Source organism: Protopterus annectens, chromosome 2.part2 (assembly GCF_019279795.1).
Source record: "Protopterus annectens isolate FY-2018-M chromosome 2.part2, PAN1.0, whole genome shotgun sequence".
NCBI lineage: Eukaryota > Metazoa > Chordata > Ceratodontiformes > Protopteridae > Protopterus > Protopterus annectens.
The window spans coordinates 114,663,805-114,691,501 of record NC_056730.1 but is presented as its reverse complement, the minus strand read 5'-3'; the positions used below and the strand labels follow the sequence as shown (position 1 = coordinate 114,691,501).

Below are 27,697 nucleotides of genomic sequence, written 5' to 3'. Positions count from 1 at the left end.
CATGTAGTCCAGGGAGGTACAGCTCAGGTCATTCACACCAACATGGACAATGACAGAGTCATATTTGTACTTGTTCTGGAGTGACCTGAGTGGTTGTGTTGTGTGGCAGATCCTGGCACCCGACAGGCAGCTAACAGTAACCTTCTTCTTATTCAGCCTAGTGAGTGGGACGTCAGTGTGCCTGACTATACAGTCACCAATTACTAGTTTGTTGGGTATGTTATTATGCCTTAAGGGCTGTGATTGCATGGCACACTGGTTTTGTGAAGTATTTGTTTTATGGTTTGTGTTGGGGGTGGAGGTTGTTTGGATGTTTGCTTTGGCGGTCTCTGTTGCTTTTGCAGATTTTTATTTAGAGCCTCCTAGAATGTTTTCATGTATTTATGTGTGTTTTTTGCTGGTGCTGTTTTAATGGGTCTATGTGAGACTGGTGGTGTGATGCAAGTATTTCCTTTCTCCTCTTGACTGTCTGATCCAGTTGTGGGTTGAGACACGTTAGCCTCCAGTTTGGCTGTATAATTGCATCTCTTGCATGTATTAGTGTTTGGTGGTAAGAGGAGAAGGTTGTCTATGTACATGTGGCAGTTGTAACGTTACCTCAAAATGCCTAGATTCACCAGTTGGACTGCAGAGTACAGCTGAAACTGCCCTTTGGACATGCCTGGATAGGTACAGTGAACTGTTTTACTGGATGGCTGGTAAGGTCGAACAGAGAGCCTTGTCCTTCTGTACAGTACAGGAGGGTCTCGTGCTAGGGTTTATAAGTGCTTGCTATGAGTTTTGAGCAAGTGCTGGGCTGAGAAATGAATGGCTTGAGTGCTTTAGTTGAAAGTTTGTCTAGTTTCAAGGGAAAAATTGAGCAGGACACTTTGTGGAGCCGAAAATAGTTATACCCTAGCTAACTGGCGCTGCCCGGCATGCAAAACTGGGCAAATGCGGTATTTATAGCAGGGAAATGAAAGAGATAGAAATTAGCCCAAAATGGCCAGTAAACTACTAATTTCTGGGTTGAAACCACTCCTCCAGGGACAGATAGGCTGCTCAAAGCTCCCATCTCTGGTAGGTGAACAGAGAAACTTCCTTCCATCCAAGTAAGGTATGGGCAAACACAGCGATTTGTAACACAACCCTGAATTCAGCACTAACCTGAAAACTGGACTATACTAGCGTAGAAAGGTGGGAAACAAGTATATTTTTTTGTTTTTTATTTATTTATTTATTTATTTTCAGAAAATAAAGCAGACACAATCAAAAAACACTTTAAATGCACAGAAAAGGATACTTATTGTTATATATCGCATATCAGAGTTGTAGTCAATGCCCCTAGTAATAAAGTAGGAGAAACACAAATACAGTAAAAGCAGATGAGTAAAGTGCATTTAACAATAGAAAACGAACAAACTGATTTAAACAAGTTACCCAATTCACCAGAAAAAAAGCGCAAAACTGAGCCGTGTTCCATCAGTCTTCAATCAGACAAGTTCTAACTGCACACTCCTGCTAATAGGGTACAGTGGAACCTTCTCCAAAAAAAAGATGGCCTGGATCAGTGCTCAAGTTATACAAACAAAGCTAGATTCAGCAGGCCTGAATTTGGTCTATGGTACAGCAACAAGGCGCACCAATTTCAGAAAGAAACAGTTCAAATAAGCAGGCACAATAAGCCTGTGACCAGAAATTCCCAGCTCAGAAGGGCAGAATCCATCCTCTCCTCCCACAAGAGTGCAGACCACAAACCCTCTTAATGTAGAATAACTGGCCTGAAGCCCAAGTGCTTAAGCCAGAACTAATACACTTTTAGAATAGCAGACACTGGGCCTTCAATCAGCAATTCCCAGCTTAGAAGGATGTAAGCTACCTGTCCTGCCACAACAATGTAGACCACAAACCTTCTTAATGTAAAACAACCTGTATGAAGCCCAAGTGCTTAAACCAAAAGACTCAGAATAACAGTTATAATTTAATCAAGCTACTACTAACCAGTAATAAATGCAGCAGAATAAATAAAATTAAGTACTTTTAAGAAAAGCAAAATAAAGGAGGAAACACAAATACAGTAAAAGCAGATGAATAAAGTGCAAACAATTTTTTTTAAGTGCAAGGAGAGAGGAAGGAAGAACCTAAGTAGGTTGGCCTTCTCAAATCTTCTCTCTGTATTAAGTACTGTGAACACTAGACTCAGAATATGATCTCATTGTACTCGGTTAAGTGAGCAAATGAGATGGACCCAGGAGGAGTGTTCTAATACAGACTTACAGGAGGGGCAGGCAATTCCAGAGCCACCAACACAGGAACAGGGAGGGTGGGTGAGGAACTAACTGCAGAGACACACACAGCACACTATTCAATGAAACACACAATTAGGAAACAGTAAAAATGAAATACAGTACTTTTAAAACTTCAAGTTTGTACTTAACAGAAGACTAAAATACACTACTGCAAGTTTAACTTAACTTCAGCTTCTAATGCAGATGATTGTAGCCAAGCAAGTCTCTCAGAAGTTGAGCATAAAATTTTTAAACCTCATTCCTCCTCTGCATGTATTGATCCCACTGTTCCCATTTTTTCCTATATAATTTGCTCCTACCCTAAGACCCCAGTTCCAGTTGTTTTAACTCTTCCCTACTTCTGGTAAAGTTGGTTTAGACTTTGATTTCCATTTTCTAGTACTTGCTTTTTTGGCAGCCAAAATAATTAGACTCAGTAAGGCCTTACTATGTCTAGGCAATTCCGAACTTGTATCGTAGCTCAAAAAATAATTTCCTTAGTCACTCCAACTTGCTCACCCAGCATCTCCAACACAGCAGTCTGCAGGGAATCTTTAAAGTCTACCAAGTCATTACACTCTCAGAAAATAATGTTCTCATTTACCTCTTTCTGCCCCATCATACCTCAAACACTTGCTGTCTAACTGAAGAAAAATGATTTGAAGTCTGCTTGGGGTATACAAATACCTATGCAAGTACTTCCAGGCAGAGATCCAAAATCATCAAGATTTTCTTGCATATTTGGGAGACATACATATATCCCCAATTGTTTCTTTGTGAACTGCTTATCTAATCTCTCTTCCCAGTCCTTCCTACGCTCCTCTGATTGATTCTTATAGTTATCATGCAATATTTTATACATTCTACTAATTATTTCTTTCTTAATGACAACTTCTTTTCTAGATTCTACTAAAACCTCTACCAGTGCTGGTCTTTTGTTTAGGATCCCCCTATTTTTTTCTCTTTGCCTATACTCTGATATCAGTCCTTGATATGGAAGGCAATCTTTAGCCTGCAGTACAAATAAGCTCTTAGCATCTTCCCATTCTATTACCTTTCTCTCTCTAGTTATTTGCTCCCAGTACCTTGGTTCGTTTGCTAGTTTTCTGCAATACATTCCCGCCCCCTCTTGCCTATTGCCTGTATCCCTAATTACAGTCATCCCTATCTCCAGAATCTCCATTCTCCACTCCCATGTTATCTCAGTTCTTAGAAGACCTTCTGCTACTTTATGAATATAATATTCTGCATGATTATTGTTCTCCTTAAAGATCTGCATCCAAAATCCAAGTTTCTCCATTACTTGAGCTCCCCCCCCCCATTTCATCATCATCTCTTTCCACTTTGAATTATAGTTTTCTGCTTGTGCTGTGTATAGGAGCCTTAACTGTGTTGCGCTGCAATACCCATTCAACTCAGGTAATATCCAATCCTCCCTGTACTACTGGAAGAATAACCTTATTCCACTTATCTCTTGCCGTCTTCCCCTCCCAGATAAATTCCTTCAGCTCTTTGTTAATTGCTATCCACAACTTCTCTGGTTGTTAAAAATATGCCTTAATAGTGTATAACACTAAAGGGACTAAAACATTTTAACTGCTTGTATCTTACTATCAATATCTATATAAGAGAGCTTCCATTTTCTCAGCTTTTGTATTATCTTTTGTTTAGTTTCTTTTCCACATATCCTTAACTGGCACACCAGTATAATTTTTAATCCATACTCCTAAATACTTCATTTTATCATGTCCCCATAAATAAGGATATTGCTGAACCAGTTCATATGTGGGTATGCATAACTTACCACTATTGCTTTTGTTTTTGCTTCATTAATTTTGCATCCCGAAAAGGTCTGAAACCATCTCAATATGTTCAACAACACTGTAATGTCTCTTTCTGGTTTTGTCAGGTATAAAATAATGTCATTTGCAAACAGTGCCAGCTTTTCTTGATTACCATACCAATTATATCCTTGAATTTCTGAGTCCCTTATTTTCCTTGCCAGTGGTTCTAAATATAATGGAAATAACAAAGGGGAGAGAGGATACCCCTTCCTGGTTCCTCTGCTCAAGCAGAGATCAGAGAGGATCCCACCCACTTTAATTTTTTGCCTCTGATCTGTCATACATCCTCCTAATCAACTTTATAATGTTATCAGGGAATGCAAATGCTTCCATTGCCCTGCTTATAAACTCCCAGCTTTCTCTGCATCAAGACCCACCAATGACAGTTTCTACTTCCCTCTGGATCATCAATGTTCTGCTAATGCTGTCAAATGCTTGCCTCCCCTCCACAAAACCACATTAATCAATATCTATCAATTTTGGCATCACCTTTGCCATTCTTTTAGCCATTATAGACATAAACACTTTATAATCATGGTTTAGGATTGAAATGGGCCTGATGGGCATCTACCCTCTTTATGTATTACAGCCTCCATCTCTTTCTTCCAGTATGTTGGTGCTTCTCCTCTTCCTCCTCTTAAAATACTGTTAAACAAAACCTTCCAGATCTTTATCAGTTTTTGTCCATCACAGCTTCCAAACTTTCACAGGAATACCATCTATTCCTGTGGACTTTCCTGTGGATTTGTTATACATTACAATTCTTATCTCATCTCCTCCTATCCTAAGTGTTAGTAATTGAGCATCAATTACCTCTAACCTTGGCATATTTAATTCATCCATAAACATTTCCATCTGTTCCTTTTCTTGATTTCCATATTTCTCTGCTTTATACAGACTTTCATAGAATTTCAAAAATACTTCTGATTCTTCTATAGGACCCCTTGCTATCTTCCTTATTATAGGCTCCCTAAGCTTGGTGAAAACCCTTTCAACTTTCTGTTACCCGAGTCGTTGTGCTAAAAATGTTGTTCTCTGGAGTTAATATCAAAATCAGTTGCTTAACATCAATCTTTGAAAACCCATGCATATTACAGAGGTAATCCCTTAGTTTCTGTTTAGCATTCTGCAACTGCTCCTCTTCTTGTTCTGTGAGATTCCCCCTATTCTGCAAGACTTTAATCTTTGTCAGCCCCTCTAAATAATTCTTGTTACTTCTTAACCATACCTCTCTTTCTTTCATTTCCACCCTATTTTTTAAACTCCACTTTAATTTTATCCCAATCACTAGCTATATTTTCAGAAGTTTCTATCTTATCTAGGAACTCCTGAATAATTTCCACTACCCATTCCTTAAATTCCTCTCTTTTCAATAGATAGGTGGGAAAGCGCCAGTGTCACATTTTTATTTCATTAACCTGCATTTTTATTTTAGTTTTTACTGGCACATGATATGTAGTTATTTGATATGTATTAAAACTTTTAATTAAATGCACGTGTTCCTGTGAAATATATGTTCTGTCTAGACTAGACCAGTTTTGTATCTTGGAGAAGAATATATAAATTCACTCCAAACTCCTACTACTGAATTCACATCTTCCATGCCAAATATTTTCATAAATTTCCTCAAAAATCTACCATCTTTTGTTATTTTCCCTTCTGGCCCCGCCAGATACATCTTCACTGTTGTAAATCCAATTCCAGTCCCCACCTATAAATAATATTCCCTGCTGAAAGCTGTTGTATCCCAGAATTTTCTTAAGCTGCATTATAGCAGTTTTCGGTGGAATATAAATACATGCCAGTGTAATCCTCCTCCCTTGTCAGTAGCCCCTAGTACTACAAATCTATCATTATCTTTTTATCCTCTTCTATCACTACTAGAGGGCCTCAAGCAATTAATATAAGTACTCCTGTTTTTCTTTGTCTGCGGTAGTGGTGCTGCAGTAGCATTCTTGCCTCACAGCAAGACATTGTCCCGTTCAATTCTCAGCTACAGCGTCTTCTGTGTGGAGACATGCGTGAATGAGCGTGCCTTCATTGAAGGTTGTGCATCAGGGCTGGTAACTCGGCACGTAAAAATCCACTACCAAACATTAGCAGACCAGAGTTCCACTGTGGCGACCCCTAACCGGGATAAGCCGAAAGACAACTCCTGTTTTTCTTTGTCCCTGGTATTCTGCTGAATAACCATCCTGAAAACATTTCTTTATCAAATTCACATGTTCAGTTCAGTTCTTTCCCAACGTTTTTCATGTAGCATAACTATTTGCATTCTGCATTTTTAATATAGTTTACTACCCTTTCTTTTTGTATATATCTGTGACACCATTTACATTTAAAGATAATATAGAAAGTGTTATGTTAAAAAGTTATTATTCCCACCTTTTATGTGTAACAGCTTTTTTGTTAAGTGCCTAATTCCATCTTTTGTGTTACTTGCACACATTAACGTTTGGCAAATTAATCTTTTACACAGTTGTTTGCTGTCATATATTTTTTTTTGGTTTTATGGAAAGCCTTCAAAAAAATTCAAACACACCCCCAATACTCCCCTAAAACTTACTAACTTAATAGTAACATACAAAACTATGTACATCTTCAAATACTGAAGTTTTTACCCTCCTTATAGGAACAATTGCCCCAGACTGACTTACAGACTTGGGTTAAATAAAAAGGAAGGTTATGCAGCTAAGATGCATGGTACAGTCTGTGCTTCTACTAAGTGCTGTTTGGTTCTGTCCTATATTTATTACTCTCCCAGACTGGGAAAACACTTGAATGCTTTCAGAAAATATTATCTCCTAGCCATTGAAAGAAACAAGCATTCTGTTTTTATTGCTCTTTATGAGACTGTGTCTAAGGAGGCATGAGAAACAGATACAGAGTTGCTTCTACAAGCACTCATTTATATGGTAAACAATGTTCTTTTCTATTTGCTTTCTCTTAAAACATGTTACTAGATCAAGGCAAGGGGCTTTTCCAGTCATTCCACTACACAAGAATGAAAAAAAGCACATCATTACTCTTGTATCCTGTTCTTTTGACAGGAATTTTCTTTTTTTTTTTTTACTTTGCAGTGCCTACATTTCTTAAAGCTGAACAATGAGAAAAAAAGGGGCACCTATTTACTTTAGCATCCCCATCTTTCCTTTATTTCCCCCTTCCTAAATATTCTTCCAAAAATTAATGGCATGAAGTAGGGTAAATGCTTTAAAGTTCCCTACATGTCTAAGAAGTCAAAGAAGTTCAATACTGCCAGGTTTTCTTGTTTTGTCATGTTTCACAAATATAATTAATGATTTGTAATCCCACATTTATTTATCAATTTCTGAGTTGCTAGTTTTATTCCTGTTGATCTTCATTTCCCAAATCCAGTATCTGCTTCATTTTCAACATACTCCTGATTCTTCTAGTCAACTTGTGTGCTTTTTTCTGTCTCTCAAGCATTTTCCATTGAAACACTGGAAAGGTTTTCACTGGCACAGTCTCTCTGTGATCTTTATTACCAGAAGAACAAGAAACAGAATTTCCTTCTGTTTCATAACTCACATTTTGTTGGACAAAGTTCTGTTTTTCTTCCTTAGCATGCTCTGCAATAAAAAGATGATTATGTGCCTCCAGGAATAAATATTCTTAAAATAGCTGGGTACAGCAGCTTAAATTTAACACCTGCTTCTTGACATTCCCCTGATTAGTGGAATACATTTAGTCATCTTCTGCCTGGTATATAATGAGCTATTTTCACAAACACTATACCGTCTCACACTTTTAGTACTTTGTTCTTCTGCCACATTTTTGTCCTTCTGCTGGTAGGATTGCATTTTTACTATTAAAGGTCTAGGTTGCTTTCTCATGGCCAGCTTTGTAGCATACACACAATGTGCCCTTTCAGTTAACAATTCCTGCTGTGTAATACCAGCCCAGCTGCTTATTTGTTTTTTTCATAAAATTAATGCTGTCTGTACCCACCAGCTTCCCTGGTACAAGAGAAAATGCCACGTTTTCCTTATGTGCTGTCTCCTCTAATTCTATTTTTGAAAAATCATTTGAGCAATCTCATATTCAGCCAGCGTTTTCTTCATTTCAACCTCTGATTTTTGCAGATTTCTTGCTTCATCTGAATATCTTAATGCTTCCTCCATTTCACACAGAGAGCTGAAATTAAGCTGTTACTCAATATGTAGCCATCTTGGAAGTCTCTACATAAATAAAACTTTGATCATATACCCCTCAAATTCTGAGAGCAATAATCATAAAATAATAATCATTCTAGCATTCAAATAATTCTGAAATAATTATATTAAGTAGAAATGAAAGTAAAGTGAAATTTTAAAAGGGCTGCTAAAAACATAACTGTTAACTTACCATTTGAGCAGTTGTTAACATATTGACCTACGGCGAGTGGGTTCACAGGAAAAGGGCTCAACCAAGTGTCATCACTTAATTTACAAGGTCCTAGTCTGTCCCTTCCACTGCAAGATCTGAAAATATTTTAAATATTAATGAATGAAAATAAAATAAAAAGATTTATGCAACTATGATTATAACAGCAGCAACTCAGAATTCTACTGTGTAAGAGCCAGTGTCACATTAATACATATTAACCTGATAAAACAAACATAAATGAATCTAAACATACATACAACATAAAGCCTTTCCTACATTCTAATATAATTACATACGTGATCTTAAAATGTCATTTGTTGAAAATATGAAAATGTACATGCATATAAAATATGAGAAAAAATATTTGTATATTAATGACTTTATATGAATACCAATATAACCAAAACAAGCTGGTTTCAAAACAATCATACTAAATTCTTCACACTTGCTGAATAAGCTTAATACATGTCCAAACTATATCTGACAGGTTCATAGGTATAAACCAAGCTAATGACTAGCAGGGGCTTTTTACGCCTAGCCACACAACCCAACCCAGTTGTGTTCCCATGTAACATCGGTCTTTGTCTATCAGTGACATGGAGGTTAGACCAAGGGTGAGTTTACTATTTCCCAACCAATGGTCAAGGTTATGTTTGAATAGGTTTAGGGCCGGATTCTGCTTCACATGGATGGGGAGACTATTCTAGGCAGTGGGCATCCTTTGAGACATATATATACCTCACCAGCATGTTCTGTTTATGTCACAAGTGAAGTTTAAATCCTTGGATCTAGTGTTTCTGGTGCTATTTGTTTTGTTGATGAGCAGAAGGTCCATCAGGGCCGAAACTGAGGATGTCTCATATTCCAAGCATATATCATCTCTCAGTAACCTGTAGGAGACTGAGTATAGAGATAGGGCTTTAAGGCAATATGTCTAGGACAAGGTGTTAATACCCTGGATTCTCCTGGGAAGGAACCTCTCTGAGCATTCCGGCTGCTGCATATGCCTGGTCAGGTACATGCCGAAGGGGGCACTGGACTCAATAATGAGTCTGAAAAGGGCTTTGTAAAGTGGTACTGTAACTTCCTTGGACCTGGATGCCATATCCTTACTTAAGGTAGGTGAAACAGATTGATTTTTTTGTTACCTTGGCTACATGTTGGTCAAAAGGTAAATTGTCTACATATGTTCCCAGATGGTAGAAGTGGTCTCACCATTCCTGATTTCTTGGATCCTACCTGTAAGCCAGATGGCAATCCAGCAAGTTAAGTAGGGAGTTATGCTTAGCGCAGTGAGTTTGTCAACAATACCTACGTGGGGTATTGTACTGAATGTCTTAGTCAGGTCTAGGTTGCAGTATGCACTCTTTTCCCCTCATCCATTGCATTGATGAACCGCTCAAAGAAGTTTACCAGGTAAAAAGGCATTTCCACTGACAAAATAAAAATGGGATGAGTTCAGTTTCTGTACGTTGCCAATGTCGTTGATCATTTCCATGATATTCATTCCATGGATTTGCATTTTAAGCAAGTCAAACTAATGGTTCTTTAGCTTCCGGGATTAGTTGATGGCCCACCCTAGTGAAGAGGGATAACCATTGCAGTCCTCCATTCACATGATACATAGCCTGTTTTGAGGTTGTAGTTGAAAAGTGACTCAAGTGGTCCTGATAGGTCATGTTTCAAGTTATTTAGGAGGCAACCCAGGATATTGTCTGGGCTCTTTGAGGCTGTGTTTTTGGATTTAATGAGTGCTGCCATATCCTAATCCCTGGTAACAGCTGGAGGGGAAGGATATGCTAGTAGGGATTTCAAGGGGGGAGGCAGAAGGAGAGTGGGGGTGAAGTTAGAGCTGAATTTGTCAGCCAGCAAATTCACTATGTTACTCTGTTCGGTGTAGGTGGTACCATTTATCACCAGTTCAGCACACTGCTGAGTGATACCTTTAAGGTTTCAGACAGTTGTAGAAAGCTCTGTGGCTGTCTATAGCCTGAGAGGCTATCTTGACCTTGTAATTGGCCTTGCAGCATTTAATTAGTCCTCTTAGTTTATTGTTTAGTTTAATTAGTGAGCTCTTGCCATTATTTCAGTTGCTCTTTCTGATTTTGGCCATGATTTTTTTTCATTTTGATATATACCCTGTTAAGGATAGGGTTCCACCAGCAGCCTCTAATGCAGCCATTTACATAGTTGTACAGGGTTTCTGTGAACAATTCTTCATAGGCTGCTGGGAACTCGAGGTTTGGAGAGACATTGAATAATAGGATGTAGTTTGCTTTAGAATAGTTCCTAATTGTTAAAGATTTGGCTGGGTTTTCCATGTTGATTTTTACTTTGTAAGCGACAGCTTTGTGAAATTACTTTACCAGTAAGGATATGGCATGGGGGTGCAGTGCTCTCCCATTTTGGTCAGTACTAGGTCCAGTATGTTTGAACCTCTGGTTGGAGTGTGCAATATCTGGTCAAGGGGAGATGTGTTAATAAAGTCCAGGCAATGTTGGGCCTGCAAGTTGAAGGAAGTGTATGTTTCTCAATCTACAGAAGAGCAACTGAGGTCTCCTATGAATAGGGAATTTGGCTGGGTGGTGAGTGCCTCCAGCAGGTCTAGGTACAAGCTATGGGATTCTTGGGACACAGATGGTGACCTATACCTTGCTGGGATATGGTAAGGGACTTTATCTATGGTGATATGCAAGTGGATGAACTCCAAGGTACCATCCTTTTTAACCAGCCTAGAAGTATATGTGTTGCTAATGTAGAATGAGACACCTCCACCTTTGATCCTGTTTATGCAGCTGATGGTCTAAATGTGCAGGAGGCACTGAAGCCTTGCACTGCCAGAGTACTTTCTGTAGCTCTCATTACTGGCACAGATGTGTATATTCTCCAGACTGAGGAGACCTTGCAGAGTGTGGAGTTTCTAATTAAGGGTCCTTGCACTGAGCAACACCTTTAGGTTCTTTTGGGTTTTATTTGGTAAGTTAGCAGTTTCTTCAATTTGATTTTGTCTACAAAAAGTCTCTATTGGGATGGATAACGTTTTTGCCAATATCCGGAAGCCCAGGTGACAGGTGTAGACCACCCTTGGCAAATCAACATGGTCTATTAACCATATCCTTTCATGTTGACAAATGTGGAATCCCCTGGAATGATACCAGAAACTAAGAAAATTGCTAAAGTCAGTCATTTTGTGTTCATACTAAGGCATCACCATTGGCAAAGTTAGAATGCTTCTCAGTGCAAGGCACATACCTGTCTGAGACACATTCGGAAAGATCCATAATGTCTGTCATCATATAGTCCAGTGAGGTACATCTCAAATCATTTACACCCACATGGACTATGACAGAATCATACTGGTACCTGTGGTGCATTGACTTGAGTGTGTGTGTAACCTGGCAGATGCTTTCTCTAGATAAGTAACTAACCGTTATCTTCTCCTTGTTCAATCTGGTGAATACGGCGTATGTGTGCTGTACAATGGAGTCCCTCATGACAACAGTCCTAAGTAAAGTGTTTGCTTGTCTTATGGGCTTCGTTCTTGGGGGATCCACTGGGAGTAGGTTTAAGTGTGGTGTTTGGTGTGGTTTTTGATGTGTGCATTAGAGATTGCTGAGGATAGGTACTGCCATCTGTAGGCTTAGAAGGTCTTTGTGGTTTGGGAATATTGTTTTTTCGTATCTCAGCATAAGATGGTCTGTGCGTGTGGTGGACACTATATAGTTTGTGTGTTCTTGACAATTTTGTTTGTAAGAGAGATTTTTTGCCTCCAAGGAAATTGCGTATGCACATCTCCCTATACTGTGTTAGTTTCATTAAGGATTAAAAGGTTGTCTGTGAATATGAGACAATTGCTGCACTGTCTGGCTACAGACACATTTGAAAACTGCATATCCATGTTGTCCGGACCTGTCTGGCTACAGACACAGTTGAAAACTGAATATCCATGTTGTCCGGACCTGTAGTAGGGTAGGCTATTATCGTTTGAGGACTGGGTTATACAGAGGTCTCAGAGGTTAGGCACTAGAGTTAGACAGTGCTAAGATGTGGTATTAGTGTTGTTAGACATGCAAGCTAGCTGCTCTATGCTTAACCCCATGCAATGCCACACTAAGTTACAGATGACAGTCCTAATACTAGTTATATAAGTAAACTTTACTGTCCAAGTGTTTGAGTCTAAGCAAGGCACTGCCAAACACTGCTGTACAGTGAGCAGCTCCACACGAATATGCCTGATTTATAGCAACAGAAAAGAAACTAAAATCTAACTTCTGAGCACTTTGGCCAATAAATGACCACACTTTTTCTACTGGAGTGCTTCCCATCTCAGAAAGATCAGGCAAAAACCTTCTGCTACAAGAAGGATGATCTGGTCATCTTAATGTAAAAACAAAGCATAAAAAAAACGGAACTCTGAAGTGCAACACAACAGCAAAACAACTTATTCCCTGTCTAGATCACCCTATAGCAAGGCAATTTAAATACAAACCGTTTAGAAAGCAACACAGTTTAAAAAGTAACAATTAGAGAAGACAGGTGATTTTTATACCAAAAGTACCTTAAATGCTCTTTAAATGCAGCAAAATAGCATATGGCTTGCCTACACATATGATCTAGCTATGTTTGTGTGTGTGTGTGTGTATATATGCACCTGTGTACTTGGCCTCTTGCTCACTACTCAACAGATTTATCTAACAGCCATGGCAATGGGTAAGCTGGGATGGCCAAGTAGCCCTTGCCTCTCACTGAAGTGTATGTTACCAGCCTCTGGCAGCCTCAAACTCAGCTGCACCACCTTGACAGCTAATCACTTCCTAGCACTGATGCAGTAAAGCTGGACAAGTTCTGAAATACCATCATGAGGGCCTACTGGTCAACTACTAAGCTTGAAGATGGCTGGTAATTTAGAGTCCCTTGTAGTTTATTCTTTCTTCTCCCCAAGCATCTGTCACAAACTTTTTTTCTTTTGCTCCTGTACTTTTCCACTTTAAATCAGTCAGTTATAAAGTATGGTAACCTAAATCTATTCAATATTACACAGAACAAGGTAGAAGTAGAACATGTGAAGGCTATTTTGAGTCACTACAACTTACAACTAATAAATAAATAAACATATTGGATGTAGTAATCATAAATAGCCTTGACTTGCTGGTTAATTGGATATTAACTGTCTATGTTGTAATAGTGACCATTTAGTTACATTACTGGAAACAAGAAATTAAATAAAATGTATAATATATTGTGACATAAGACAGTATTAGAAGAACTAAAATTAATTTGTAGATGCAAGCACATATTCAGACACACACATATATAAAAACAGAACAGAAATTAAATACTTGGATGTCATATAGATGAATAATCACATTTAGGTACACTACAGAGTTTTATAAACACTTACCCACCATTACTATAACAAAGAAAATTGATTACTGGTACTGAAAATAATGGTAACATATAAAAACCAGAGACTAAAAACAGCATTTAAAAGGCATAATGGGAAAAAACAGCTGCATGCATTTATAAGAGGAAATAGATTACTTGAAAAAAATACTGACTTCTAAAACTACAAAGGAGAAAATATAAAAAGAAACTGGCATAAGAGGCAACAAAATACTACATTCCAGTGCATTTAATAAGGCAACACAACAGTATCTAATATTAATTTACAAGGTGTAAAATGTTTGAAATCAAGGAATGTGGTGGATTTGTTTATTGATGATTACTTCAAATTCAGCTGAAGAGAAGAGGTATGAGAAACAAAAGCTATAAAATCAATATAAAGAGGCTTCACAGGAAATTACTAAAGCAGGGGTATCAGCAGAGATTTACAACACTAAAGATAAACAGGCCTGAGGGCCCCACATCTTTACTTAGAAAGCTTCTAGATGTTTTGCTAAGGTTACAGGTTGTTTAAAAGTAAATTAATGCAGCTTTAACAACAGGAGTGGCATTTAGGCCAGAGCAAATCAGTAAACATGAGACTCATTTGTAATGAAGGTAATACAGCACACCAAGCATTTACATGCTCGTTATTATAACATCCCTGGTGAGACTTAGAACTAGTGGGTTACAACTATAACACAATGGTGCAAACATGACAAAATGTGAAGGTTTGTACATTTTGTGAAGCACAGTCCACTGCGATAAACCAGCTGTACTGCTTCAGCTGCACTCAGAATGACACGTTGCATTTTATTTACAGAAAAGGCCTCCAATGCAGTGTAACTCTGTCAAGTTAAAGAAATTTAATAATACATTGGGTTAGAAAATCTGTTTGGAGACTGACAAGAATCTGGTTATATGAAGACAGGTTAAGGTAAGTACAAGCAGGGAAGTACCTGATTTTTGGAAAATCAGTTGAGGTGTGCACAGAACTAAGTTCTGGGTCAGATTTTGTTTAGCATATTTCTAATTGTCCATACAGAGTATTATTGTAAAGTATGTTGCTGAACTGTGAATTTCCAGCTGCTAATAATAACCACAATAAAATGTACATATTTCTAAAGGGACTAGTAGCTTAAGCAGCAAATGCTATTCATTTTGCTTAACAGCATTTACAAATGTAAAACAATGCACTTAGCAATGAACAATTCATTTTGCTCATGGTTTTGAGCACTAATGAGATAAAAGAAATAAGTGAAAAAGTGACCTTAGAATTATAAAAGATAAGCACTTTGGTATACAGTACAGATATATTGAAGTGTGATGTAGTGTCTGTTCAAATATACTGCTCATTGTACAATGTGTAACCATGGACAAACATAATGCAGTACAATGTTGTAGCAAAGTACCAACTGCTATAATACTAAGCTTAACTTAAGACAAAGTAGCTGCAATAGCAGATGACGATTTTAATGTAAGTTACCTTTATGAATTAAATATGGTTCTCTCGACAGGAGATACTTGCACATATCATCTTTACGTTATCTCTCAGCTTTCAGTGGGTAATGCATATACAAGCTGGCAATAAGTAGCAGAGTCAGAACTACAGTTCATTACAGAATGCCCTGCAGTCTACATCAATGATGCCAGGGGCTCATACATATTAATGAACACATAAGCATAAAACCTCTCCACTGCCATGATAGCTATTACTCCTTTATATCTTTGGCTTTACTGAAAAGGCTCACCCAGACTCTGCCACAATTTGCTGTGAGGGAAAGGTTAGTTTGCTTTTTATTTTTTTATTTTTTGTAATTTGTATTACTTTATTGCCATTTTCTGTTTTGTATACTGTGATTTGTTTTCTTTGCATTGTGTTTTACTTGTATTCTGCTTTTAACTGCATATTAAAACTTGAAAAGAGACCACAGCTCTGTCTCTTGTGAGTCAGACAGAATTAGAATTTTTCTCACCCTCCCACCCTATTACTGTTGTGTTCTTAAACACCACTGTCTTTCTAGTTGCCTGCCCCTTATGTTAATTTGACCATTTACCTTGTTTCCTCTCTGCTTTTACTGACTGGTGTGAGTAAGCACAAAATTATCATTTTGTGAAATCACTCCCCTTCAACTATTTAAATTTATTGGCCATCCTACTCTATTCCATAGTACCAGAATACAAAAGTGCCCATCCCCTTAAATAGTGGCTCTCCACTAAAACTAAACTTTTTAGACAGCTAAAAAGTACAGTTGTGTAACTTACCATAAATGTAGATATTCTAATATATTCACTGTTGCAGTCATTACATTTGGGTTATCTGCTTGCAGGTAGCCCTCAGTCGGCCTGATTAACAAAGTCTTGGGGTCCTGTGTCGGTTGCTGTCCCTTCTTCCATGATGTCAGGTTGTCAGAGGTATAAAACATGCAGCTGACGCCATTACATCAGTTTTTCTTGCCCCAGATGTCAGGTGCCCCCCCTAATGGGGAGAAATTAAATATAAAAGTACAATGATATACCTCCAACAAAAAAGCAAATACACCAAAAAGGCTTTTAAGCATAGTCAAGGAAAGTAGAGGTATATCCAAAAGAAGTTAGGGGGCTGGAGGGAGGGTAACCAGGACTGCAACAGTGAATACACTCAAACATCTACATTTACGGTAAGTGTACACACAACTGTACTATGTTCTTCATGTTTTACTGTTGCAGTCATTACATTAGGGTAGATTCCCAAAGCTATCATTGGGAGGAGGAATTTAGATAGCATTAGGACCATTCCAGGTAAAGGACAACCACAAAGCATTCTTTAGCTATATCCGTAACCTCAAACGCAACAGACAATTGTGTGCATACTGAGCCAGAAGATATAGCAAACCTCCTGGCTGACAAATTCAGCTCCAACTTTACTCCTCTCTCCCCCTCAACCTTCCCTCAGGAAATATCATCAAATATAACTCCCCCTACTATCACTAGGGAACAGGTCCTTAATGCTCTCTCTAAGACCAAAAACACTGCATCAATGGGCCCAGACAATATCCCAGGATGCCTTCTAAACAGCATGAAACATGACCTATCAGGGCCTAGGGAATTACTATTTAACTGTAGCCTCCACAGGCTTCATGCCTCATGAATGGAGAAAGGCAACAGTCATCTCTCTGCACAAAGGTGGGCCATCTACAGACCCTGGAAACTACAGACCCATACGTCTTACTAGTCTTATATATAAAGCCATGGAAAGACTTATCATGGTGATGGTCAATAGAGATATAGTAAACCTCCAAACACTGGACCCAACCTAGTTTGGTTTTATCATGGGCAGATTGTGCCTACTCAACCTGGTGGACTTTTGAGAAGGTCACCAAAGCAATGGATGAGGGAAAAATGATTCACACTGCCTACCTTGACCTGGCCAAGGCATTTGACACAATACCCCACTCTGGCATTGTTGACAAACTCAAGAAGTTGGGTATAAACTTGTATGTTACCCAGTGGACAGCCAACTGGCTCCCAGGCAGGACTCAGGAAGTTAGAACTGGGGAGTCCACCTCTACAAAGAGGCCAGTCACAAGTGGAATCCCTCAGGAATTAGTCCTTGGACCGCTCCTTTTTGGCATTTACTTCTCAGACATCAAGGCCAATGCCAGTGGTCTTTGGCTGACTAAATTTGCAGATGATTGCAAATTAGGAGCTATCATTGAATCTCACACTGACTAAAATGTTCTCCAGGAGGGGCTGACATAGACAAACAACTGGTGTCAGAGCCATGGACTAAAACTAACTGCCAAGAAATGCATAATAGTATCCTTTGGGAAGTCATCCATTCCTGATAACTATCGTATTGACAACACACCCCTTAGAGTTGACCCAGTAGTCAGGGACTTAGGGACACACATAGATAGTAATCTAGCCTTTGATCATCACATGTCTACAGTGGTGAGGAAATCATTCCATGCTGTACAACTTATAAACAAAGGTATGGCATCTAAGTCGAAGGAAGTCATTATTCCACTGTATTCGACATTCATCAGACCTATCATTGAGTACAATGCCCCCTTTGCTATGTACCTAACCAGGCATATCCAACAACTGGAATGTCCACAGAGGTTCCTCACTAAAAGAATACAGGGTGCAAGTAATATGTCCTACGCAGACCGCCTCAAGGCCCTAACCTTGTATTCTGTCTCCTACAGGGTTTTGAGGGGAGATCTGTGCCTAGCATACAGGGCATTCTCAGACCGCACTCTGATGGACCTCCTGCATATCCACAAAACAAATAGTACCAGAATTACTTGTTCTAAAGACTTAAACCTTACCTGTGATATTAACAGGACCTGCTGGAGAGATAGATATATATCCCAGAGACTACCCAGTCTATGGAACAGGCTCCCCATCCATGTGAAGCAGAGTTCCTCCCTAACCCAATTCAAGTGCAACTTGGACAACTGGATGAGAAACTGGAAATTCATCCCTGGTTTGGCACCTATATTTCTAATGTAAACAGGTAACCTGTAAATGGTTCATCTCCTAGGCCCATGCTTACACTTGTCAAGGGTATCAGAACTTGTCAGCGATTTGGGATGCATGGCTAGGCTTAAAAAGGCCTTTGTGGTCATTAACCTAGTAAACACCTATGAACCTATCTGCCTCATAATGTTTTAGGAAATCACAAGCAAATAGTGTGGGTGAAGATTACTTATAGCATGCAAGCAGAGAGACTGTGGAACTAGCGTAACTGCGAGTTATGCCAAGAAAGACAAGTATGCCATTTCTCAGGTAAAAAAAGGAGAAGTGTTTATTATAGGTAGTTTTATTTTATTTTTTTATTTTATTTTAATTATAGATAGTTGATTCATTTCACTGTATTTTCAAATAATATTGTAAGGGTATGGATTACTTTTCTAGGGTGATTCACAGGGTTTTAATGTTAGCGCCAGAGATTTAGGGTTAGGGTTAGTGAGTGAGTGTGTTTTAGGGTTAGGGACAGAGTTTTAGGGTTATGGAAGAGGTTTTAGGATTAGGGTTAGGGATGGAGTTTTAGGGTTAGAGAGGTGATTTAGAATAATACTTAGGTAATGAGTTTTACAGTTACAGAAGAGTTTTAGGGTTAGGGTTAAGGTCGGAGTTTTATAATTAGGGAGTGGGGTTTTATGATTAAGTATAGGGTCAGAGTTTTGTAGTTAGGTAAGGGAGTGTAAGATTAGTGTTAAGAACAGACTTAGAGTTCAGTATCAGGTTTTAGGACTAGGGTTAAGGATGGATTTTAGGGGTTCTGGCGTCATTTTTGGGTAAGGAGTAGGAAGTGAGCATTTGGACTAGGGACAGAATTGTGTTGTTGGACTTTAGTATGTTTAAATGGTACCTTGCAGTGAGGTGGTGTAACCTGTGTTTGCATTCTAGGCACTCAGATATGCAAGGTAGTTACAGATGCATGCTATAACTAACCAACTCCACCATTTACAAGTAGTGCTCGCTAAACACGTTCACGACACTCCTTGAATTTAAATGCTTTCTCATCTCACAAAGTATTAATATTATTGCACACTCAGAAGCTAGAGCAAGAATTACAGTGAAATTATTCGACTCAGGGTGCATGGAAGGAGGTTCCCTTGTCACTAACCTGTGGGATGGTCCTTTGTCTAGCCAAAACACTTCGAAAAAATCAGGATACCAGGATAACGAACCAAAGTGCAAAACACAAATAATTTATTTGTCAGCTTCACCAGCACAGCGTTAAAAAACACATAGAACACATCCAGAATATATCATCAAGCGCTTTCACCCGGGCCCTCCCAGGCTTTCTCAAGACAATTAATGCATTGTTTGGTAGGTTCATTTATACTCCTCCTACTACCCTTAATTATTAAATTAATTCACAATTAATCACTTATTGCTTTGTATTTAAAAAGACAAAATCCCTTTTAACATTGTCACAAGTTGATGGTATTAATTTTATTGCAATCTTGTAATAAACCATCCCTTGTTTCACTCTACTATTAAATGCACAACCATAGTTTGTCATAAAATGCTTGAACCATTATTAACATCTAAGAATACATGTTTAAAAAACGGAATGCTAAAAACGTGTATAAACTGTATGAGTACAGAACCTAAAATAGGAAATTTTCCAAACCTATTGAACATACTAATAGCTACATAGGTTGTTGATTGACATATTAACATTCTTCAATAAATACATAACTATGTCATACTGAAAACTAGATAGCTAAAATCTTTATAATACCCCATTCTGTACGTTCACATACATATCATAAATATAGTGTGCCCTATATTTATTTCTTTGATTTTTAAGTTTTGACAACTCTTCCAACCAATACCAAGTGTTCTCTCCCATCGTTATATACCTCTACAAATTCCAAAAACTGGTATACTAAAAATCTTGTATTGTTAAAAACTTATGTTAACCCCTACCCTATTTCATGTCCCTAGTGATAAGTGAATAACATTACTTATTTTAATTTATTGTAATATTATATTACATCTGTGTTCATCCTTCTTAACAGGCTTGTCCTGCTAAATAGCCCTTTTGTGACAAGGGAATTTAGCTGTTTCTATTCTTTATTTATTTCACTTTTTTATTGTTGCTCTATAGCTCTTCTGATTCTTAGCAGGCTGGCAATACTAATAGCTCCATTAAGGCCAGGTGATTTCGCTGCTTCTAATCTTATCTGCCAAAGCAGTTCTTTAAACTCTAATGATGCCTCCCAGTCACCTCCTCTGGGGTTGATATTTACCTGCTCTAGCACTATAAACTTTAACTCCATTCCTTCACATACTAATGAGTGCTTGAAGAAGGCATTTGTTTCTTTACCTTTACTAATATCGTAAAGGTGTTCATATATTCTTTTTGCCAGTGTCCTCTCTGTTTTGCCTATATAAAAACTTTGGCAATACTGGCACAACCCAAGATAAACTACTCCATGAAGTAAGTCAAAGTGGGATGGATCGAAAGACTGGAACATTTAAATGTAATACTTGCAAGCAGTGCCCCAACATTATTAACAAAAAAGGGTTCTCCTTGAAGGCAAGAAAAATGTATATCAAATCGCCCGAGTACTATAATTGCAAGGCGAAGGGAGTAGTTTATCTTGGGTTGTGCCAGTATTGCCAAAGTTTTTATATAGGCAAAACAGAGAGGACACTGGCAAAAAGAATATATGAACACCTTTACGATATTAGTAAAGGTAAAGAAACAAATGCCTTCTTCAAGCACTCATTAGTATGTGAAGGAATGGAGTTAAAGTTTATAGTGCTAGAGCAGGCAAATATCAACCCCAGAGGAGGTGACTGGGAGACATCATTAGAGTTTAAAGAACTGCTTTGGCAGATAAGATTAGAAGCAGCTAAACCACCTGGCCTTAATGGAGCTATTAGTATTGCCAGCTTGCTAAGAATTAGAAGAGCGAAGCTATAGAGCAACAATAAAAAAGTGAAATAAATAAAGAATAGAAACAGCTAAATTCCCTTGTCACAAAAGGGCTATTTAGCAGGACAAGCCTGTTAAGAAGGGGATGAACACAGATGTAATATAATATTACAATAAATTAAAATAAGTAATGTTATTCACTTATCACTAGGGACATGAAATAGGGTAGGGGTTAACATAAGTTTTTAACAATATAAGATTTTTAGTATAGTAGTTTTTAGAATTTGGAGAGGTATATAACCATGGGAGACAACATTTGGTATTGGTTGGAAGAGTTGTCAAAACTTAAAAATCAAAGAAATAAATATAGGGCACACTATATTTATGATATGTATGTGAACGTACAGAATGGGGTATTATAAAGATTTTAGCTATCTAGTTTTCAGTATGACATAGTTATGTATTTATTGAAGAATGTTAATATGTCAATCAACAACCTATGTAGCTATTAGTATGTTCAATAGGTTTGGAAAATTTCCTATTTTAGGTTCTGTACTCATACAGTTTATACACGTTTTTATCATTCAGTTTTTTAAACATGTATTCTTAGATGTTAATAATGGTTCAAGCATTTTATGACAAACTATGGTTGTGCATTTAATAGTAGAGTGAAACAAGGGATGGTTTATTACAAGATTGCAATAAAATTAATACCATCAACTTGTGACAATGTTAAAAGGGATTTTGTCTTTTTAAATACAAAGCAATAAGTGATTAATTGTGAATTAATTTAATAATTAAGGGTAGTAGGAGGAGTATAAATGAACCTACCAAACAATGCATTAATTGTCTTGAGAAAGCCTGGGAGGGCCCGGGTGAAAGCGCTTGATGATATACTCTGGATGTGTTCTATGTGTTTTTTAACGCTGTGCTGGTGAAGCTGACAAATAAATTATTTGTGTTTTGCACTTTGGTTCGTTATCCTGGTATCCTGATTTTTTCGAATTACCAGTTGGTGTTGTTTCAACAAGGAGTTTTGTTTTGTGATCAGTTTGTGGCGATACAGGATCCATGGCTGAGCGAACGGCTAGTGTGGAATACTGCGATACACCAGCGATTTTGCAAAGCGACGAGGAAGGAATGGATGATGTCCCAGTAACGAGACGTGAGTTTAAGCAGGTGATGTGCCTGCTTTCACAACTAACAGGTTTGCTAACAAACAATGCTTCGCTAAATAACAATGAAATACCGGCCAACCAAGAACAACTGGTTGCTGGATGTGACCTTGTTTCCGGAAAGTCCACAACCGGGTTTACAGGAAATGCCGAAACGAGTGGAACTGCCAACACGGACTCTGCAATCACGCAACAAGTAAGAAGCAAGCGAGGAATTAATCATACTACTACCTCTGGATCCGAAAGAGATTTCAACTTTAATAAATGGACTAACAAAGGATTTTCCTTTGGGCAAGGTACTGTTCAGACCTATGAAACTGTAAATAGCAACCTAGAATCAAAACTTAAGGACTTTAATAATAAACTGTATTCCTACAAATCAACCAAACTTGAAATTGACTACTTGTCAGAATGTTTAAATGTAAAGAGAGTCCCAAAAGGACTGCGTATTGCTAAATTTCCAAACAATGCTTTACCTGGCAGTGAATTGTATAGAGAATTGATAGCCTTGTTTAACAGAACAGGCCTTGAAATGCTAGGGTTAATGATTAAAGATTATGAAGTCAAAGCTTCAGTGCTGCTTGAGGAAGTTAATATACTGAATAATAGCATTGTTAAAGATACTATGTTTGGTAGCATAAAAAAAGATTATGATAGTACATTTAATGAAATAGATAGTCATTGTGTCCGGATTGTAAATAGAAAAATAAAAAAGTTAGAGCGTGATTTACACGATTACAATACAGGACAGGCATACAAGATATATGGTAGGAATAGATGGGAGAGAGAGCAGAACCCCAACAACAATGCTGACAATGAACAGGACAATGTCTTTAACGAGGGTTTTGATGACCAGGGTCCAAGAAGAAGTGAGAGGCTGGCACAGAAATATAATCAACAACCTAACCAACCTAGGTTAGGCCAGCAGGATTTTCAGTTTGGTCAGGGGAGGCAGAGGAACAGATTAGTGAGCACCCACACCAGGAGATGGAACCCCCCAAGGAGGCAATAATTGACAGAATAGACCATACAACTTCTGAAACTGAGGATACAGATGATTTATGCTGCAATGTTATGAAAGAGGGCAATTTCTCCATATTTAATTATACGGAGATTGAAGTTAATAGCTTATTTTTTGATGTATTCACTAAAGGACTTCATTTTGTCCCAAACAATACTATCAATGTACCCAAGACAATTCTAGATTTAAAAGTCTACACAAGGCAACTTAATTTAACAGTGAATTTGAAAGGGAATTTACCAGATAGCAACAAATTATATAGGAAGAGTACATGGAACCCCCCATTGCATCCAGTCCTTAAAACTTTCGAAGAAATGGTAGAAGCAGAAATTCGAAATGTATGCATCAAAGATATTTCAAGAGGCAACAACTTTTCTGATGCATCTTACCAATTGATTAAAAAATTAAATAGCGAAGGTATTAGGGTAATGAAAACAGACAAAGGGGGAGGTGTGGTTCTTATGTATCAGCATGATTACACAGCTGCTTTACATACACACTTACATGACAATGAGCAATATAACCAGGTATCCACAAATGAAAGGAATGTTGCATACGCCAAAATTAAATATAGGTTAGAAGACAATTTATACCAAGGGGCAATAAATGAGCAATTGTACAATTATTTGTTGGTCCCCAAGCCAGTGACCCCCATTATTTTCGGTATTCCCAAGGTGCACAAAGGGCTACAGCCATTAGTATTTAGACCTATTGTAGCAGGAGCCAAGGGAATCACCGAACCACTAGGGAAATTTGTGGATGCAATACTGAAAAAGTATACAGCATCCCTAAAATCCCTATGCAAAGACTCCTGGGAATTTTTACGAAGTGTTAAAAAAGAATTTTACCATGAAACTAAGTATATGGTTACAGTGGACGTAGTGGAATTATTTCCAAGCATTCCACACGAAATTGGCTTAGCATGGTTCAATGAAATGTTAGCCGAACATTCCAAGTTAGGAGGCAAAATGATAGCATTGCTTGTTGAATTCATGGAAGTTATTTTAAACAATAACTTTGTATACTTTTGTGGGGAACTATTTAAACAAAAAAGGGGAGTAGCCATGGGGACCCCATGTGCCTCTGCTTACGCAAACATTGTGTTAGGGTACTGGGAGTCAAAATATATATTTAACACACGGTGGGCGGAACACCTGGTACATTACCAACGCTATTTGGATGATATATGTATTTTTTGGAAGGGCAGCAAGGAAGAACTTGAACAATTCATTGAATACATTAATAGTAGTACAAACTTTTTGAAATTTACATGCAACATAAATATTGATAGCTTACAATACCTTGATGTAGATTTACGGAAAAACATGGAAAAAGATTGCTTCATGTCTTGTATACATAGAAAAGATAGTTATTCCAACATGTTTTTGCACTACAATAGCAATCATCCTTTATTTCAAAGGAAAGGAATTATTAAAGGACAAGTAATTAGGGCAGCGAGAATGTGCAGTGAAGAAAATTTGTTTAATGATGAATGTCTATTTTTGAAGGGGTTATTTCAGGAAAGGGGCTACCCCACACAATTAATAGACACAGTAACATCAGAAGTAAGAAGTCAAAGAAAAGAGAAATACTTCCCTTTATTAGGAGAAGAGCGCAGATATGAGCATAGCAAAACAGACAATGAAATAAAAGAGAAAAGATGTCTTTTTGTTCACACAAATTGCAATGAGAGTGCATCAGTGGAGAAGGTTATTAATAAATATTGGCCAATAATAACCATGAATGAGGAATTCAAGAAAATGTTTGGAGACAAACCACAGTTTATCAGAAGACGAAATAAAAATTTGAAAGAACTGCTTGAGATAAACCATGAAGTAAGTCAAAGTGGGATGGATCGAAAGACTGGAACATTTAAATGTAATACTTGCAAGCAGTGCCCCAACATTATTAACAAAAAAGGGTTCTACTTGAAGGCAAGAAAAATGTATATCAAATCGCCCGGGTACTATAATTGCAAGGCGAAGGGAGTAGTTTATCTTGGGTTGTGCCAGTATTGCCAAAGTTTTTATATAGGCAAAACAGAGAGGACACTGACAAAAAGAATATATGAACACCTTTACGATATTAGTAAAGGTAAAGAAACAAATGCCTTCTTCAAGCACTCATTAGTATGTGAAGGAATGGAGTTAAAGTTTATAGTGCTAGAGCAGGCAAATATCAACCCCAGAGGAGGTGACTGGGAGACATCATTAGAGTTTAAAGAACTGCTTTGGCAGATAAGATTAGAAGCAGCTAAACCACCTGGCCTTAATGGAGCTATTAGTATTGCCAGCTTGCTAAGAATTAGAAGAGCGAAGCTATAGAGCAACAATAAAAAAGTGAAATAAATAAAGAATAGAAACAGCTAAATTCCCTAGTCACAAAAGGGCTATTTAGCAGGACAAGCCTGTTAAGAAGGGGATGAACACAGATGTAATATAATATTACAATAAATTAAAATAAGTAATGTTATTCACTTATCACTAGGGACATGAAATAGGGTAGGGGTTAACATAAGTTTTTAACAATATAAGATTTTTAGTATAGTAGTTTTTAGAATTTGGAGAGGTATATAACCATGGGAGACAACATTTGGTATTGGTTGGAAGAGTTGTCAAAACTTAAAAATCAAAGAAATAAATATAGGGCACACAATATTTATGATATGTATGTGAACGTACAGAATGGGGTATTATAAAGATTTTAGCTATCTAGTTTTCAGTATGACATAGTTATGTATTTATTGAAGAATGTTAATATGTCAATCAACAACCTATGTAGCTATTAGTATGTTCAATAGGTTTGGAAAATTTCCTATTTTAGGTTCTGTACTCATACAGTTTATACACGTTTTTAGCATTCAGTTTTTTAAACATGTATTCTTAGATGTTAATAATGGTTCAAGCATTTTATGACAAACTATGGTTGTGCATTTAATAGTAGAGTGAAACAAGGGATGGTTTATTACAAGATTGCAATAAAATTAATACCATCAACTTGTGACAATGTTAAAAGGGATTTTGTCTTTTTAAATACAAAGCAATAAGTGATTAATTGTGAATTAATTTAATAATTAAGGGTAGTAGGAGGAGTATAAATGAACCTACCAAACAATGCATTAATTGTCTTGAGAAAGTCTGGGAGGGCCCGGGTGAAAGCGCTTGATGATATACTCTGGATGTGTTCTATGTGTTTTTTAACGCTGTGCTGGTGAAGCTGACAAATAAATTATTTGTGTTTTGCACTTTGGTTCGTTATCCTGGTATCCTGATTTTTTCGAATTACCAGTTGGTGTTGTTTCAACAAGGAGTTTTGTTTTGTAGCCAAAACACTTACATTTACAGCAAATAAAATTAGCATCAACAGAATCAACTAAATCCTTTTGAAAATCCAATAAGTCTCCTTATATTTCTCTCATTTTTCTGTATATTACATTACCACCTTTTGAAAAAACTTTGCTTTGTCATAACTTCAGGCATTCCAATACTACTACCATTGCATTTATACATTCTCTAGAAATCATTTCCACTGTTGTCTTATAAAATAGCACATTATCCATGGAATTTACAACTAATGATGGTTACTTAAAATGCAGCATGTAAAATTCAGTTTTACCCTCAAAAGAAGATTATTATGGCCAATATATATGTATTCCATGTCTACATAATGCATGACTTTGAGTAACATTATATCATGTGTAATCTTTTAAATATGCATGTGTTCTAACTATTCTGTTATGTTCTATTTATTTATTTATTTAACATCTGTTTACCGAGGAAGTCTGACTTAGAATAAGCCAATTTTCAGCGGAAGCCAGGGGAGAAACCCTCCAGATGCATGTCTTTGTAACGTGGGAGGAAGCCAGAGCACCCGGAAGAAACCCACACAAACACCGAGTGGGCATGCAAACTCTGCACAGAAGGCACCCAGCCAAGAATCAAACCGGAAAACCTCTTGCTGGGAGGTGACATTGCAAACTGCTGTACCACCGTGCCATCCACTCCGCGTTCAATTTTTCTTAATCATCACAATTTACACTTAATTATTTTACTTGCTTTTGGTTATTCTGTTTACCAGAAAAGTGCAACTAGGCTGAAGAAAGCCTCTTTTCAGCAGAGGCCTAAGGAATGCAATATGATTCATACATAATGTACAATATCAATTCAGTAAGACAAAAGTTTACAACAATGCATACAGTAATACAATGTGATTCATGCATAATGTACAATAGTATC

The 27,697-nt window shown here is 37.5% G+C and overlaps 1 protein-coding gene across 6 annotated transcripts in view; it reads right to left on the bottom strand.

Moving 5' to 3' along the window:
* SETD9 (SET domain containing 9) overlaps positions 1-27,697 on the bottom strand; it is a 437,944-nt gene that overhangs the window by 160,071 nt on the left and 250,176 nt on the right. For all 6 annotated transcript variants that reach the window (XM_044063793.1, XM_044063792.1, XM_044063791.1 and 3 more), the window contains exon 5: positions 8,480-8,595. In XM_044063793.1, coding sequence (XP_043919728.1) covers positions 8,480-8,595 — 116 coding nt within the window. The remainder of the gene's footprint in view (positions 1-8,479; positions 8,596-27,697) is intronic.